Source organism: Cervus canadensis, chromosome 13 (genome assembly GCF_019320065.1).
Source record: "Cervus canadensis isolate Bull #8, Minnesota chromosome 13, ASM1932006v1, whole genome shotgun sequence".
NCBI lineage: Eukaryota > Metazoa > Chordata > Mammalia > Artiodactyla > Cervidae > Cervus > Cervus canadensis.
In genome coordinates this window covers 25,920,374-25,936,809 of record NC_057398.1, presented here as the reverse complement: position 1 = coordinate 25,936,809, position 16,436 = coordinate 25,920,374, and the positions used below count along the sequence as shown (strand labels likewise).

Below are 16,436 nucleotides of genomic sequence, written 5' to 3'. Positions count from 1 at the left end.
CTGCAATTAAGATTGCTGGGAGAAATATCAACAATCTCAGACATGTAGATGATACCACCCTATAGGCAGAAGTGAAGAGAATCTAAAGAGTATCTTGATGAAGGTGAAACAGGAGAGTGAAGAAGCTGAATTAAAATTCAACATTCAAAAAACTAAGATCACTGCATCTAGCCCTTTCATTTCATGGCAAACAGATGGGGAAAAAATGGAAACAGTGGCAGATTTTATTTTCTTAGGTTCCAAAATCACTGCAGACAGTGACTACAGCCATGAAATTAAAAGATTTTTGCTCCTTGGAAGAAAAGCTACGACAAACCCAGACAGTGTACTAAAAAGCAGAGACATCACTTTGCCAACAAAGGTCCATATGGTCAAAGCTATGGTTTTTCCAGTAGTCGTGTATGGATGTGAGAGCTGGACCATAAGAAGGTTGAGCACCAAAACAATTGATGCTTTTGAGATGTGGTTCTGGAGAAGACTCTTGAGAGTCCCTTGGACAGCAAGGAGATCAAACCAGTCAATCCTAAAGGAAATCAATCTTGATATTTACTGGAAGGACCGATGATAAAGCTCTAATATTCTGGCCACCTGATGCGAAGAGAGAACTCACTGGTAAAGACCCTGATGTTGGGAAAGACTGAAGGCAGTAGAAGAGGACAACAGAGGATGAGAAGGTTGGATGCCATCACTGACTCAATGGACATGAGTTTCAGCAAGCTCTGGGAAATGTTGAAGGACTGGGAAGCCTGGTGTGCTGCAGTCCATGGAGTCGCAGAGAGTCAGACACCATTTAGTGACTGAATTTTTTGACAATTGCCCAGGAGATTTAGAAGACCTCACTTCTCTAAAACTGAAGAGGGTCATAAATAGTGTTAGTTAAGGATCACTTTTTCTTGGTTCCATATTTTCCACACTCTAATTCAACCATGAATTTAATTTGCTTTGGCATACAGACAGTAATTTACATTATTTTCCAGTCTGAACCCCTAAATTTATAACTTTGATGGAATCAAAACCAAAAATAGATATTATTAAATAAGCTTAACACTCAAATTTGATCTTGTTATCAAATACTTCCATGTAAGGAAAAGATACATCCTGAATAATGTATTTTAGCAACTAATATAACTCCTAAAGGGGATTCCAAGTGGCGCTAGCAGTGAAGAACCCATCAGCCAATGCAGGAGACATAAAGAGACGTGGGTTCAATCCCTGGGTCAGGAAGATCCCCTGGAGGAGAGCATGACAACCCACTCCACTATTCTTGCGTGGAGAATCCTATAACAGAGGAGCCTGGTGGGCTAAAGTCTATTATAAGGTCGCAGAGAGTCAGACACGACTAAAGCAATTTAGCACGCAGCACAGCCCCTAAAAACAAGCAAATCTGTGATCGTAAACCCCTTGCTCAAAAATCCAACCAAGACTGACACTGCTTTTTATTATTTGTTTGGACGACAGTGAGAAGAGAAGCTGCATTCACCTCCAGTGTTAATCCTACAAAAATTACAATCCATAGGTGTAAACAGACAAAAATCAGAACTGCCAACTAATGAGCACTGTGCTGGCGGCAGCACGAATCTGGTAGAGAACACGGGTTTCCACTGATGCCACCATGAACATCTACCATAAAGGGCCCAAGGCAGAAGGTGGAACGCAGTGACCTCTCATTCCTCACTGGAACCTGAGACTTTCTGCTTTACTGCACAGAAAAACGGGCTGTGAAAATCTCATAGGTTAAAAACAAAAATACAGCCAAACAGAACCAGAAAGGCATATTCTATACCTCAAACCGGTAAGAGAATGAAAATCGAAACTAAGAAGCCAAATGGAAGAAAAATAACAAAAGGCACAGAAATTTCAATTCCAAACTGTCCTAGAACTTCAAGCAGTATGCATAATTTGGTTTGGGGGTTCTAAACAAGGGTGAACAAACCAGTTTGCCTTCATTTTTGTAGCATGTGGTGGCTCAGGAAACCTACAAAAGACTGCACCAAGAGGTAGGATTATAAGCACAACAGGAAAAGATTGTTTATCACTGTAGCTTTAATAGAAATAAGGGGGAGGAGGAATTTTAGCCTAAAGAGTATTTACTGTTTTTCTTTTTAACCAAAGCAAAGACAATCCTCTACAACTCTACCTAACGGGTAACACACAGCTATCGCATTAAGGGTGAAATCAGGTTCTGGTCATTCAGACAATGATTAAACTAATAAGAACATATAAAAATTCCTGAAAGTATCAAAATAGCAAGGATTTCAGATGTCATAATCTTTCTTTAGAAGGTGACATTTTTCTGTATCACACACAATGCTGTTATTTTATTATTAGAATAAATTTCCTACCTCTGAAACTATTCAAATTTTCTTTGTGATATTAAAATATATTAAATTTAATAACAAAATAACTACACCATCCTACAATGGAAAACTTCTATCAAAAAATATTTTTAAATTTCAGGGTCATGACCACAAAAATGGGAAGAGGAAATAAGTAGCTACAACAACAGCTTCAGAATACTGAGCATGGTCTAGTCTCTTACCCATAATCACTCAGGACTTTTCTTAATATATGTGCCAATTTTAAACCTTTTAAACAACGTTACCTCCCCTTAATTTTTAGAGAAAATTAAACAAGAGAGAAAAATGCTTAAGAAATATGAAAAAATGAAAGCTCAGATTAGTAAGCAGCAGTTCTGTCCAGGCTACAGTGCGTATGAGGGTGTTATGGACTTACTAAATCCCTACAGAACAACTAAATACTCTACAAATTGCAAATCCAAGAAAGCATTAAGTTGTAAACACTCACACACATTCTAAAGATTCTACTGTGGGATACACATGATGACGAATCACCCCTGCCCCACATGAGGAGGATTCGGGAGTGCACACAGACAGGTCAGGGCAACTCCTCTCTCCTTCTTGTCTCCTTTTTTGCTTTTCCTCTGGAATGAGTCAAGTCCCTAGAATAGGAACAGCTTTATCAGCAAACAAAACCTCCTAAGAAGCTACTGCTTCAAACAGTTCAGATGAATTCTTATTAAAGGAAAAGGTAAAAAATAAAAACCTACCCCCATCAGAAGGAAATGGCAATCCACGCCGTTATTTTTGCCTGGAAAATCCCATGGACAGAGGAGCCTGGCAGGCTATGGTCCAGAGGTGGCAGAGTCGGACACGACTGAGTGAACGTGAGAGCACACGTGCACACACACACACACACACACATTCTGACAAAACCCCTCTCTTACTGGTGTCACATCATGAGAGTGAAGGAAACTAACAAGCATATTTTAACTCAATTATCCAGTAAACACATCACAATTACACTTAAAATCAGTTTCTAGACTTTTAAGACTAGTATCCTAATTAAAACATGTTCCTGATCTGTAACATTCAGCTTAAGGGAACTTTTAAAGTTGGTTTCTATTCAGTGGAAATCAGTCAATCATTCTCAACAAGGTAACACCTAGCAGAGGAGGACGCTAAAACATCACTGGCTTCTTAAAAACAACCAACAAAACAAGATGGAAGAACTCCACAATCCTAGACACAATGCCTCTGCCATCCGCACTGCACAGGGAGTCAGGCCAAGACAATGTCTCACTCAGTTCCTGTGGTTTCAAAACTGATTTCAAAAATAATACACAACTTAAGAGAAATGAAATATTCGTATGAAGTTCAAACCAGCAAATGTGTCATTAAAAGAACACTTAACAGACAAGAGCTAGAAAGGGATTAAAATCTAATCTGTTAGTTTTTTCAAAAACTGTTTGAGATGCTCGAAGTAATACAATAAATCTATTTAATCCATAAACCCCAAAGCAAAAATAACTGAAGGCATTAGTTTTCATCATAACTTAGCTTTCTAACATGAAAGATTTCACTTAATCACACTGCCTTATTATTTAAGATTAAGGTGTGCAATTTTGAAGACAGTAGTGAAAATTCATCTTGGCTAATTAGCAAATCCTTATAGAACACTGCTACTTATTCCGTGTAGGCATCCTGCTTAGAAACATTAAGGAACAAAAACTAGGTTTAGGCAAAGTGCAGCCCATTAATTCAGTAGCTGGGTGAACTTGGGCAAATCACGGAAGCCCTCGAGCATCCTCCTTCACCAAAGAGAATGAGTCCCCACGCTGCAGGGCTACTGAGCAGGATGAGCAACAATGTACATGAAGCACCAAAAGCAGTGCTGGGCAGAGGAGAAACATGCTGTCACTGTCAGCATCAACAGAAAGCAGCAGTACATCACTTGATGACATGGTGTGCACACAAGTATCAAATCCTGAGATATGTCGCTATCAAAATGCCACATAATGAATGAATTCAGCCAGGAACTCTCGTAACATCTGACACTGGTTTAATCTGAGTGGTAATAAAGGAAAACGGTGGCTTTCAGTATTTATCTTCACTTTGAGAAACAGTAATGTTTTCAAATAACTCCTGTTTATCCAAGTCTCTCCAAGTCATTCAACTTCCTAAACTATGCCAACCAAATTATTAACATTAATAAAAGCAAATTTGAGAACCGTCCTCAGCAGCATGTAGCAGATACTGTGAATGCCAGCAAGAGCACCACACGAGCCTGTCTGACGCTGCAACTCCCAGTTCGCCACCCAGCCTTTAACTGCAAGAAATGTCTATTAATTTTTAACCAGCTGGAGGGCATTCTTGGGAGTATTTATTCCATTCCTCAGTTCTTCAGAGGCAACTTCAAATATAAAACTACATATACTCTCTCTGTAATTCTATGAATATGAAGTTCATGTAGTGTAACAGATCATCTGTAAACAGGAATGTAAAACTGCCTAAGGAAATACTCAGTAAGTTTTAAAAACCAGTAATGAATCTGTAATGTAAAAAAAGAACCCAGTATTCTGGCCTAGGCAAAGCATAGCAAATTGTTCTTTATTTTTGTTACTTTCAAATTACAATTGAATTTTTAAAAATCAACTATTGGAACTTTCTACATTCAAGTCTTTTCACCTTTTAGAAAACTTAATCATAATTAATTCTTTTTTTTCCCCCCTGTATGAGGCAAGTCTCACCTTCAGTTTCCATATGGACAGAAGAACCAGAGTAACAACCTTACACAGAGCATAGCATATTCCTTAAAACACTCAATTACGCTATATATTAGGATTTTTGCAAATTCATCCACTAAAATGCAGTTGAAACTCTGCAAAATGTTTTGAAAAATTTTAGTTAATCCACGAATTTCCTATGAACAAAGTTATACAAAGCAAGAATCAAGGACACAAAAATACCAACTTATTTGTCTAAATTTAGAGTAATTCAGTAGCAGCAGAAGTAGAATCAGAAGTAGAGAAAATTCCCTAAATCTTACTGTTGAAAAAAATACAGAAACTGCACTGAGCTTTTAAAAGCAGACCCCCACAAAAATAGCAAGATCAACTCAGCAGGCAACATCAAAGGCAGGTCACCCAGTGCTGAGCAAAGGCATCACTCAGCTGGAGGCAGTGAGTTCCCCTGGGGACCGACCAGGATGCTGCTCACTTGAGTCCAAGCGGACAAGCTCACAAGCCATGTAACATCTAATGTTGGGGCCCTATCTCCACAGAATCGTAGCCACTTCCAAGTGGCCCATGCCCTGCTCCAATACTTACCAACAAGACGAGGGATGAGCGCCCTGTAAGCAGGCACAGAACCTGCCCCCCAGGCCCCAGAAAGCTCAGGGCCCTCTGTCATCATCCTCAGGCACCATGGCCAGGCCTCTGTCATTCAGACACCACCCTTCAGCTTTGGCCAAGGAGCCTCAGAGCTGTTTGGCTGCTAGGGCAGGGCAGGTCAAGACATCAAATGTCACTGAAGCCCACCTGTTCTCTGCTTTCACTAAATGTATTCTCTAATTTCAACTTTAAATGGAACTAATGCGATCACTTCTACTGCTGTTGGCCTCCACACGTTGCTGCTGTTTAGTTACTCAGTCGCTCCCGACTCTTTGCAACCCCATAGACTGTAGCCCGCTAGGATCCTCTGTCCCTGAGATTCTCCAGGCAAGAGAATACTGGAGTGGGTTGCTGTTCCCTTCTCCACTTCCACATGTACAACTGGACAAAAAGCAGAGTATTGCACAGAACCATGTGGAAATCAGGTTTTATGGAAAATCTGGCTTCAAGTTCTGCCTCTGACATTCACTGGCAGAGAGAGCTTGGACAAGTTATCCACTCTTGCTGGGTGTCCATTTCCTCACCTGGAGCCTTACCACACAGAAGGAGAGGCCATGTGCTCTAGAGCCCTGGAACCACAGCTGCTGAGCCTGTGCATCTACAGCCTGCGCGCCACAAGCGACGTCACCACCATAGAAGCCCGCACACCACAACGGGAGAGTAGCCCCCGTTCACCGCGACTAGAGAAAGTCCGCTCAGCAACAAAGACCCAGCATAGCCAATCAATCAATCATTCAATCAAATTATTTTAAAAAGAAGCAGAGGCTAAACGGGATCACCCGCAAGAGTGCTCAGTACCCATCAGCACTTCTCAGAGCTCATTCCCCCCTCCAGCTTCAGCACCATACAGCCACTACGGCTCAGAGCCTCCATCAGAGCTTCCTGATCCATCTCTGTTTCTACCTGCTGTCCAGCCCAGCTGTGTGACCTCTCATGTCCCTGTGAGTTTCTTTCCCCAACTCATTCCCTCTTCCCCTCAGTATTCTTCACAGGAGTCCTCCTCACTGGGCTCAGCTATTTGACCAGAAGGCAGCAGCACCTCCTCTCCCAAAGGACTCCTGGCAATCCCCTCCCTATCCTGGAGCCTGAACAAACATCAGCCAGAACACCTGGTTCTGGTGTTCTGACCTGCACTGAGCTCCCGTAAGACAGGCAACATGCGCCTCCTTGGACTTTCACCCCCCTCTCTCTAATCTCCCCTAACAATCCAACACTATGTGCAGTGCTGGTCGGAAAGGGCCAGTATGTCCCCCTGTAAACAAAGACTCACGTGGGTTTCTAGATGGCTCTCCCTATACTATATACATCACCCCAGCAAAAAGCGTCCACATAGCTAAAAGAAGACCCAGCGTGGTCCCTCTTCCTGCAGCTCTCAGTCCCAAGACTTGACAGGGCCCGTCTCGATGTCAATCAAGTCACAGCCTCTCACAGGCTAGCCCTGGCCAACCATCCCCAGTGACATACCTAACAACCCTGACACATACACTTTATTAACAAGGTTGTTCTTGTTCATCTGTTGGCTGGTTGTCCCTGCACTCCCTAGAGTGTAAATTTGCTGAAAGCAGGAACGTGGGTTGTTTTAGTTCTCTGCTACAGTTCTGGCACCCAGAAGTGTTTGACACAGAAACTATCAATACTTGTTAAATAACAAGTGTGTGTGTGTGTGTGTGTATACAAGTGTGTGTGTGTGTGTACAAGTGTGTGTGTGTGTGTGTGTGTGTGTGTGTGTGTGCGCGCACGCGCCGGGGCGGGGAAGGCGCTCAAGGAATACCTCCAGGATTTTTATGTGAACAATTTAAATTATGGAAAGAGATGAAACATTTTCAAGTTGGTTATAATTGAACTGTCCTGTGGTGACTATAAGTCTTTTAAATAAACACTAAAAATTAGCTGATCTCAGGATCTCAGGGACTACTTACAGTTTTAGAAAAGATTATGTGACCCTGTTAAGTGATCTCATGGAACTGTGCTCTTTATAGTTCATTCATGTTTTTGTTATAAACTCTTGTCTTCTTAACTGTGTAGCTATCAGCAATAAAACTACTTGATGCTATAAATAACTCTAATTTCCTCCTCCTAATTTGCTATGAACTGGAAAGTCAACAGGTTAGAACGAGGCCTAAAATAAAAATGAAGAGGCCTATAGTCCGGCCCTGCCATAGGAGGGGAGACCGAGGACCCCCAGCTTCCTTTGAGCTTTCACAGGTGCTCCATAAACACTTACAGATTAAATGACTCACAATTCGGTAGTTCTTCAAGAACCACATAAGTAGCTGTCAGCCACATTCTGTCGGTGGCACTTGCTAGTTTCATAGACCCACAGGCTGCACAGAGCTGTTCTTTTCTATTATCTCTCCAGCTCCTGACAGCAACCCAGTGAGGTTATGTAGCACAAGGGCCATTTCATGTTATGACACCTACTTTTAAATCTATGGAAACTGTACCCTCAGACATCGTTTGCCCAGTCACACACCTGGTAAAAAACCCGAGTTCCGTGTTCTTCATTCCTTTCACTAAGCCCGTGGGCATTAAGACGCTGCTGTTTCTTTAGAGTAAAAAGAACTATGGGTAAGGCTCTGATGCAGCCGGGACATTCTGCTGTTACATTTTGTATTTTAAAAAGAACATTTGCCAACATCATTTACTGCTAGCAAGCACATTCAATCCCTCATTTTTCACCGTAGCTAACAAGGAACAGAAATCAACATGATAAAGACTTCTAAATTTGGCCAGTGTTACTTCACAGACCACAGTCTTCCCATGGAGCAAGTAAGAATAACCTGAAACACCCAACACTGAAAACCCTCCCTTCCTCTTCACCTGGAAAGTTTCAATCTGTTCAAGGAACTTCTCATGTTCAATCTCATTACAGGGGCTACTCAGACATGTAAGTTAGGTTTACGTACAAAGAAGAGAATTTATAATTCCAGTTCAAAGTGCCTAACATATGTACGTCTCTGGCCACTGGCAAAACTGCATGCTCCCTGGTCAGAGACAATATGAACTGTGTTCTCATAGCACTATGTTCCCTTCCTTCATTACCGGTTTGTGTGAGTCTTTGTTTGCCCATCAACAAATATTTATTGAGGGCCTGTTCCATGCCAACCATCTAGGCACTGATCAGAAACTTACTGATTGAACATTTGTCTACTCACCTGTCTCCACAGGTGCCAGGAGAAAAGTTACTGCTGCTTTTTGCTCACCGAATGCCCTGTATGACCTAGCAGAGTGCCTGACACATGGTAGCGGCTTAACAAACATTAGTTCAATGAAAGACTGAGACACAGAGAGAAGAGAAGGGGCTGCTTTGTATGTAAAGGAATCGGGGCTTTTTACTGCCCAGAACACGCCTCATGATCCACCAGCGATCTGATGAATTCTGAAAGGCACCACATGCAATGCACAGCTGTAGGCATAGCAGCTGTCATGCAAAGGAGCAGAGGCTCATAACTACGAAGAATTCAGCCCTTTGTTTCTCTCTGCCCGCCTCCTGACCTAAATGAAGTTAGGTCCATGGTCCATCTACCTGTCAGATGCCTGTCTTCAACATCTGGCTTTCAGAAATACTAAGTTAATATAGCTACTGAATGAAATTTATGTTGATTTATTCTCTGACATCACTGCCTGAAAAGGTATTTAAATGTCTGATGTCACATATAAGACCTAAAAAGAACTAAGTTAATGTAAAAAGCTTCTCTATTTCAGGTCTTTGTGAGCCATAAATTAGCTTTACAGAGACTAACAAAAATGTTTTGACTATTTAAACTTTAGATCATAAACAGCAAACAGGACTCCTTACCGGTAAGCTGTTCAAAACAGTTAAGTTCCGCGAGTGAGGTTCATGTACTTATTTTAACTAAAACTTAAGATTCACTGGGTTATACACAGCTTGGAGTAATTATAAATAATAGGGTAATAAGAAATATGAACTACTGAACTCAATACAAGAACCCAGCAAGATGGGCAGGTATAAAAATGAAGATATCTAAGTTCATGTACCACTAACAAAAGCTTACTTTCAGTTTTTTCCTCCACATTCAAATTTTAAAAATTAAGGAATAAAAAAGAAAAGAAAAAGGTAATAAAATGTTCTAAACCTGCACACCAAAGTATGCTGAACAGAGAAAAGCATGAGGATGAAGTTGTTATTAACCTATGACCATATTTAAATGAGTTAATTATGCTTAGTAACAGAGTAAAGATCTCCTGCCTTCCAAACTCCAGCCCCTGTAAATCACAACTTACCTGGAAAGTCTGGTGACATTAATTATACACAAAATGAACACTAAATAAAGGAATAATCTGAATTAAATAGAGTTTGCAAACAATTATGCACTAGGCCTAATATCAACAAAAATCTCAGCACTCACGTAAAACAGTAGACAACAATAAAAACACCTGGCAAATTTTCTAGACCATGATCATCTGATTCATGATCAAAGCACTTAATGATCAAAAACTATGAAGAGACAAGGTTAAACAGAGAACATGTAGTCAGTAAAAGGCCCAACAAACTTCCCTGGACGGATTATTGACTAAACTGTGAAATACAAAGAATATGTAATGGAACAATCAGAATGGATTTCTTGCCTACATTTTTAAATATTACTTTTATACTTTTCCAAAATCAAGTTTACACTATGAGTTCATTTACAGTATGACTTCCACAATTCACTCTGCAGTGTTCTAAGCAAAGGACCGGACTCAAGTTCAGATGGCTACAAAAATTTACTTAAGACGTAAAGCGAGCCAAAAAAACAAAAACCACCACCAAAAAAAAAAAAAAAAAAAATTTTCCTATTACTGACAAACTACCATACCGTGCCTTGGCATACATTCAACTGGGCTCTATGAAAGACTCACGAATTAATATTAAAATTCTCCATTAAAAGGAAAAAAGAAAGTGTAGAATGCCAGCTGGAAAGACGATATAGCCAACCAAACTATTTCCCTCCCAGAGATTATCCCCCGCCTTCTATTAAGTATGACTACACTTTACCTTTTGTTTTAAAACAAAACAAAACTACTGGAGTTGAGTCAAAAGTAACCAAACAGCACACTGTTCAACTTCCATTTTGTTAATGGCCTAATTTCAACAAGATCTGCCAGGATCTTTACGAGTGCTGCAGTCGTGCGCAGCGCGGTCTTGCGCGGCGTGGAGTGGCCTAGGGCCCGGCCCGGGGAGGACTAGCGGTCGGAGTGGCAGTGCCTTGCCCAGCCGGGTTGGAGTGGGGTGGCCGGGACAGCAGTGCGCGGCCCGTGGAGGAGTAGGGGGCCGGGGTGGCAAGAGCAGCGTACTCTCCCTGCCCCGGGAGGCCAGAGCATCGGCCGCAGCGCGTCCGGCCCTCCTGCATAGTCCGGGAGGATGGACACGAGGCCGCCGAATCTGCGGACCTGGAAATGTCACTCTCAGAACACATTTTGTGACGCGTCGCTGGCGAATAGCACAAAAAGCTAAGAATGTATCGGGCATGCACGGCTTGGAGGGACCGGTCGCCGCTCCCACCCCCAAGTCCCGCGACCCAGGTTGTGAGAGAGGGAAATGACAACCGGCCCCGGCTCCCTTTCGGCGCGCGTCCGCTCACTTTTCCGCGCCGGCTCCTCGGCCCCAAGTTAGCTAAGAGTCCGAGCGCGGCGTCCGGCGCCGTGATTCAGCAGCGCCGGCGGGGGGGCGGGGGGGAGGGGGCCGGCACCAGGTCCGGAAAAGGTCACGGAGAGCCGCGGGCGCCACCCGAACCCGGATTCGGAACGCGCCGGGCAACGGCGGGGAGCCGGGACGGCGGCGGGCGCCTACCTTTCCTGCTTTTCGGGGAGCTCCGCTTGCTCCGGGCGCTGGCTCGCTCTTCCTCAATCGCAGCTGCTATCTCGGGGTTGTCTTCCCCATTGTACCAGACCAGGAGCTCCTCGCCCGGCGCGATTGGCTGCGGGGAGAGAAGAGACAGGCGACGGGCCAATCAGAGCGGCGTTTGTTGACGGGGCGGGGCGGGGCGGGGCAGGCGGGCGGTGCTCTCGACCGGGCGGCGCGCCGGGGGCCAACCCGGCAGGAAGGGCTCCTCCGCTTCGGCGGCAGCGAGCCGGGCGGCAAGGGAAGGGACCCTCTGCTGGAGGGAGGACCTCACTTCCTGGCCGCCTCCTCCCCCGAAGTCCGTCCGGTGGAGGTCGGGATCTGATAGGACCGGTTTAAACTTAAAACTGCTTTATGCTTCAGAATCTTACTATTAGAAGCCTCAAGACTACCCACGCAGAAAGAAAAACAAAAAACAAACAAAAAAAACCACGGAACCATATTGCCCTTGAAATCTAAGCTGATGAGAAAATGTAAAGCGTAGTTTAAAAGAACCGGGTAGTCTGGAAAGAGACATGCTGAAAACTAATTATCAGCGCAGGTTTCAAGAGTCCAAGAGCAAGTTAAGTATAAGAACCACATGCCGCTGCACACTTAAAAACGCACCGCTAATTATATCACGGAGATGCTAAAAGAGGCGGTGCGGAGGACGTGAGCGCCCTGGCAGCGTGTTATCTCTGTGCTGCTGCCAACCTGCTCCAGTCCTTGGAGGATTCGCTGCCTTACCCTCTGTACTACACTTCGAGTCTACAAGACAACTTTGAAGTTTAGAAGGAAATGCCTATAAATACCTCACGTGTCAACTCCTAAAACATTAATTCTTAAAGCCATGTATACACCACAATGCGGATTATACCTAGAGAACAAGATCTTGAAGAAAAGATAATACTGAGTGGAAAGATCACACTCCTAAATAAAACTGAAGCAAATGGCTTATTGGTTTCTCTCACAATGACTCATCTGTCCAAAAGTTCCAAGAGTATCAAAACAAGTAATACTCCACCAATAACCCCGTAAATAAAATAAAAATCCATGAGTCCAAACTGACATGAATGAATGAACAGTCAAGTAAATAAGGAAAGCTTTTCCTTCAATAGATCCCAACTAATCAATGAAAAAGAAATAACGGAATTAGAAAATCACAACTAGACATTCATGACAGTAATAACTGATGCAGGCAAGAATCATCAATAGATGCTAAAATTAGTAGATGAAAGTTTGAGGAATAATATAGTATTTGCATGGTCTCAAAATATCTTCCCATAAACCATTAATGACCAAGTGAAAAACAGTATAAGTTGTCAACATCATATGCCTCTTGATACAATGCACAGAAAAGAACACAGCATCACCTCTGGAGATTTCTGCCCCAAATACATAAATGTGAATTAATCATAGTGAAGCTTAACAGAAGGCCAAACTGTGGGAATATTCTACAAAATTACTGATCAGTTCTCTCAAAACTGAAAGGTTATAAAAGACAAAGACTAAGGTGCTGTCCAAACTAAGGAGACTAATGAAACATTACAACTGAACGCCACGGAGTTTTCTTTGCCTAAAAAGACATGATTGGAACAATTAACAAAATTTGAATAAAGTATGAAAGTGTGTTATTTTCTCAGTCGTGTCCAACTCTTTGGGACACCACGGACTGTAGCCCTCCAGGCACGGATACTGAAAGTGGATAGCCATTCCCTTCTCCAGAGGATCTTCCCCATCCAGGGATCGAACCCTGATCTCCCACATGGTAGGCAGATTCTTTACTATCTGAGCCATCAGGAAAGCCCCAGGAATACTGGAGTGTACAGATGAGCTAATAAAATACTGTGCTAGTGTAAGCTTCCTGATTTTGATCACTGCACTATACTTATGAAAGAGGATTGGATACCCTCGTTTTAGAGGCAGGAGAATTCCTGCCTACAATGAGAATTCCATCTATGATGTCAGCTTAGAAACAACATAGTTCTTCAACATACCTTCTATTCTAGATAAAGCCTTTGAAAGTAAATATTTTGCTTCATTCTTTGCAGAACTCAGTGATTATGTTATCCAAATTTTAAAATATTCTAAATTCTTTAAGATAAAAGAACAAGCCACTGTTTCCTTTGTTTCCCCAAGGATGACTAAAACTTGTTTTTGTCTTTAAACCAATGTGTTTTCCTTTCTTGAATCAGTTATACCTAAACCAAAAAAATAAAACATGTATAAAATTATATAAAACATATAAAATTTTAATGCATTAAAATATCCATTACCAATGCCTTTTGGCACCCTTATGAGATAACCTGTTTCTGTCGAAGGAATGAGCTTCTGTAAGTCAACTAATTCTAGTTCCAAGTGTATAGTATGCTTCTCTATGTTTTAATTACAAGTCACATATTTATGAAATGGTAAAGTGATATATATATAATCACTTGAAGTGATTAGAGTTTGCAGAAATATGTAGTGTTAAATAAAACCAAAGTAAAAAAGAACATGAAAAGGAGTGAGGAAAAATCTATCACCCATTTAATCCTAAACAAAACAGCCTAACCAGAACACTGGCTAGAAAAACCCACCAGACATCTTCAAGATTCGTCCTCGACTCAGCCCAAGTGTTCACATTTATTCCACTTCAACCTTCTGCAAAGTACTAACTGTACTAGCAACAGGAAGAAATTGATAAATATCAGAACAAACTCTACTTAGGAGGGTACTCTTGTGTAGATGCTAAAAACACAAAACATCCCAATATCTGTCTTTACCACTAATACAAAATTTCTAAATGCTTAATGAGCTGGTGAGCAGCTAAATTAGGAGCAACCTGATTTGTTAGCTATTGAACACCCTTCAAAATTGTAGCAACTGAGACAATCATTACCTTATTGAGCTATATGCTTCCCAATTAAGTAAGACAGCTACACAAACAACAGGCATTTATGAAGGGGAAAATAATACACCTTTTAAAATCAACGACTGCTTGAATCTCTACTGTACTGTTTATTTCTTCTGCACTACTAAGCACACTTAAGGTTTTGTAAGAAAATTTATGTCCCTAGACATGGGAAATATAAACCCACATTTTAAAACATAAAGTCAAAAGTCCAAACAAACTTTTTAAAAAATATATTTTGATATTTAACAAAAAACAACAACAAAAAGACTTTAAACTTGTCCTTTGGGTTCTGACAGGTTCTATAAGAGTGCTTACAGAATTAAGCACTCTCGTCTATGGCTATACCACCCTGAACATGCCTGATCTCGTCTGATCTCGGAAACTAAGCAGGGTCGGGCCTGGTTAGTACTTGGATGGGAGAATTAAGCACTCTCTCTTCTCTAAATATTAGTAAATATAACCAGGCAATTAGCTACAGGCAATAATTTCCACCAATATTCCTGACACTAGGACAAATTAAAAGAAATACTCCAGAATTATGAGAACACACAAATGCTTACCCACCTACAATCTTATCCTGCAGCATGATCTTCTAAAAAGTCAACAGTCAGACAGACTCAACTCTCAAATGGGTAAACAGAACTGAAGACTAAAACTAGTTTCCATACAAGCCAGAAGCCCCACCCCTAATCTGATCCTGACCTATCTCACTAGCCTCATTCACCATTCCTCTCCTCACTCCAGCCAAACTACCTTTTATTCCTCTTATAAAAAAGAAGGAAAGAAAGAAAGAAAAACCAAACAACCGCTGGCCCCCCATTTAGCTTACTCCCACTTCAATACCTCTGCTTCTACCAGGACCCCTCTTCCTGAAATGTTCTTCCTGTAGAAATCTTCTCATGGCTGGCTCCATCTCATGGCAGCACCAGGAGGGAGGAAGTGTGTCCACATTTGGTCTTTCGTGACCTACCAGAGCTAAAGCGGCTCCCTGACCATCTGGTCACTCCATCACATTATATTATCTTCAGTGCACTTACTGTTCTTAGAAGTTACCTTGTTTACTTGTTCACCTGTTTATTATCTGCCACCTCCTCCATGAACTGGAAGCTCCTTGGGACCAGAGACCTTGTCAGTTCAGTTCATTACTACAGAAGAATACCTGCTATGTAGCAGACACTCAGCATTTGCAGAATTAATGCAGACATAGAGGAAAACAATAGAATAGGAAAGACTACAGATCTTTCGAAGAAAACTGGAGATACCAAGGGAACTTTCATGCAAGGAAGGGCACAATAAAGGACAGAAACGGCACGGACCTAACAGAAGCAGAATAGATTAAGAGGAGGTGGGAAGAATACACAGAACTGTACAAAAACGGTCTTCATGACCTGGATAACTGTGATGATGCGGTCACTTCCTGGAGTCTGAAGTCAAGTGGGCCTTATGAAGCTTTACCATGAACAAAGCTAGTGGAGATGATGCAATTCCAGCTGAACTATTTCAATCCTGAAAGATGATGCTGTTGAAGAGATACACTCAATATGCCAGCAAATTTTCAAAATTCAGTAATGGCCACAAAGAAGGGCAATGCCAAAGAATGTCCCAACTACTGTTCAATTGCACTCATTTCACATGCTAGCAAGGTAATGCTCAAAATCCTTCAAGCTAGGCTTTAGCAGTACGTGAACCAAGAACTTCCAGATGTACAAGTTGGGTTTCAAAGCAGCAGAAGAACCAGAGATCAAATTCCAACATTTGATGGAGCATGGAGAAAGCAAGGGGATTCCAGAGAACCGTCTACTGCTCCACTAACTATGTTAAAGCCTCTGACTGTGTGGATCACAATAAACTGTAGAAAACTCTAAAAGAAATGGGAGTACCAGACCACCTTACCTGTTTCCTGAGAAACCTGTATGTGGGTCAGGAAGCAACAGTTAGAACCAGACATGGAACAATGGACTGGTTCCAAATTGGGAAAGGACTACAACAAGGCTATATATTATCACCCTGTTTATTTCATTTCTATG

The 16,436-nt window shown here is 41.9% G+C and overlaps 1 protein-coding gene across 9 annotated transcripts in view; it reads right to left on the bottom strand.

Moving 5' to 3' along the window:
• PRDM2 (PR/SET domain 2) overlaps positions 1 to 16,436 on the bottom strand; it is a 132,388-nt gene that overhangs the window by 64,315 nt on the left and 51,637 nt on the right. For all 9 annotated transcript variants that reach the window (XR_006272749.1, XM_043486308.1, XM_043486310.1 and 6 more), the window contains one exon: positions 11,484 to 11,610. Coding sequence is in view for 8 of the 9 variants with exons in the window: in XM_043486308.1 (XP_043342243.1) it covers positions 11,484 to 11,610 (127 nt within the window). In the remaining variant the exon portion in view is untranslated. The remainder of the gene's footprint in view (positions 1 to 11,483; positions 11,611 to 16,436) is intronic.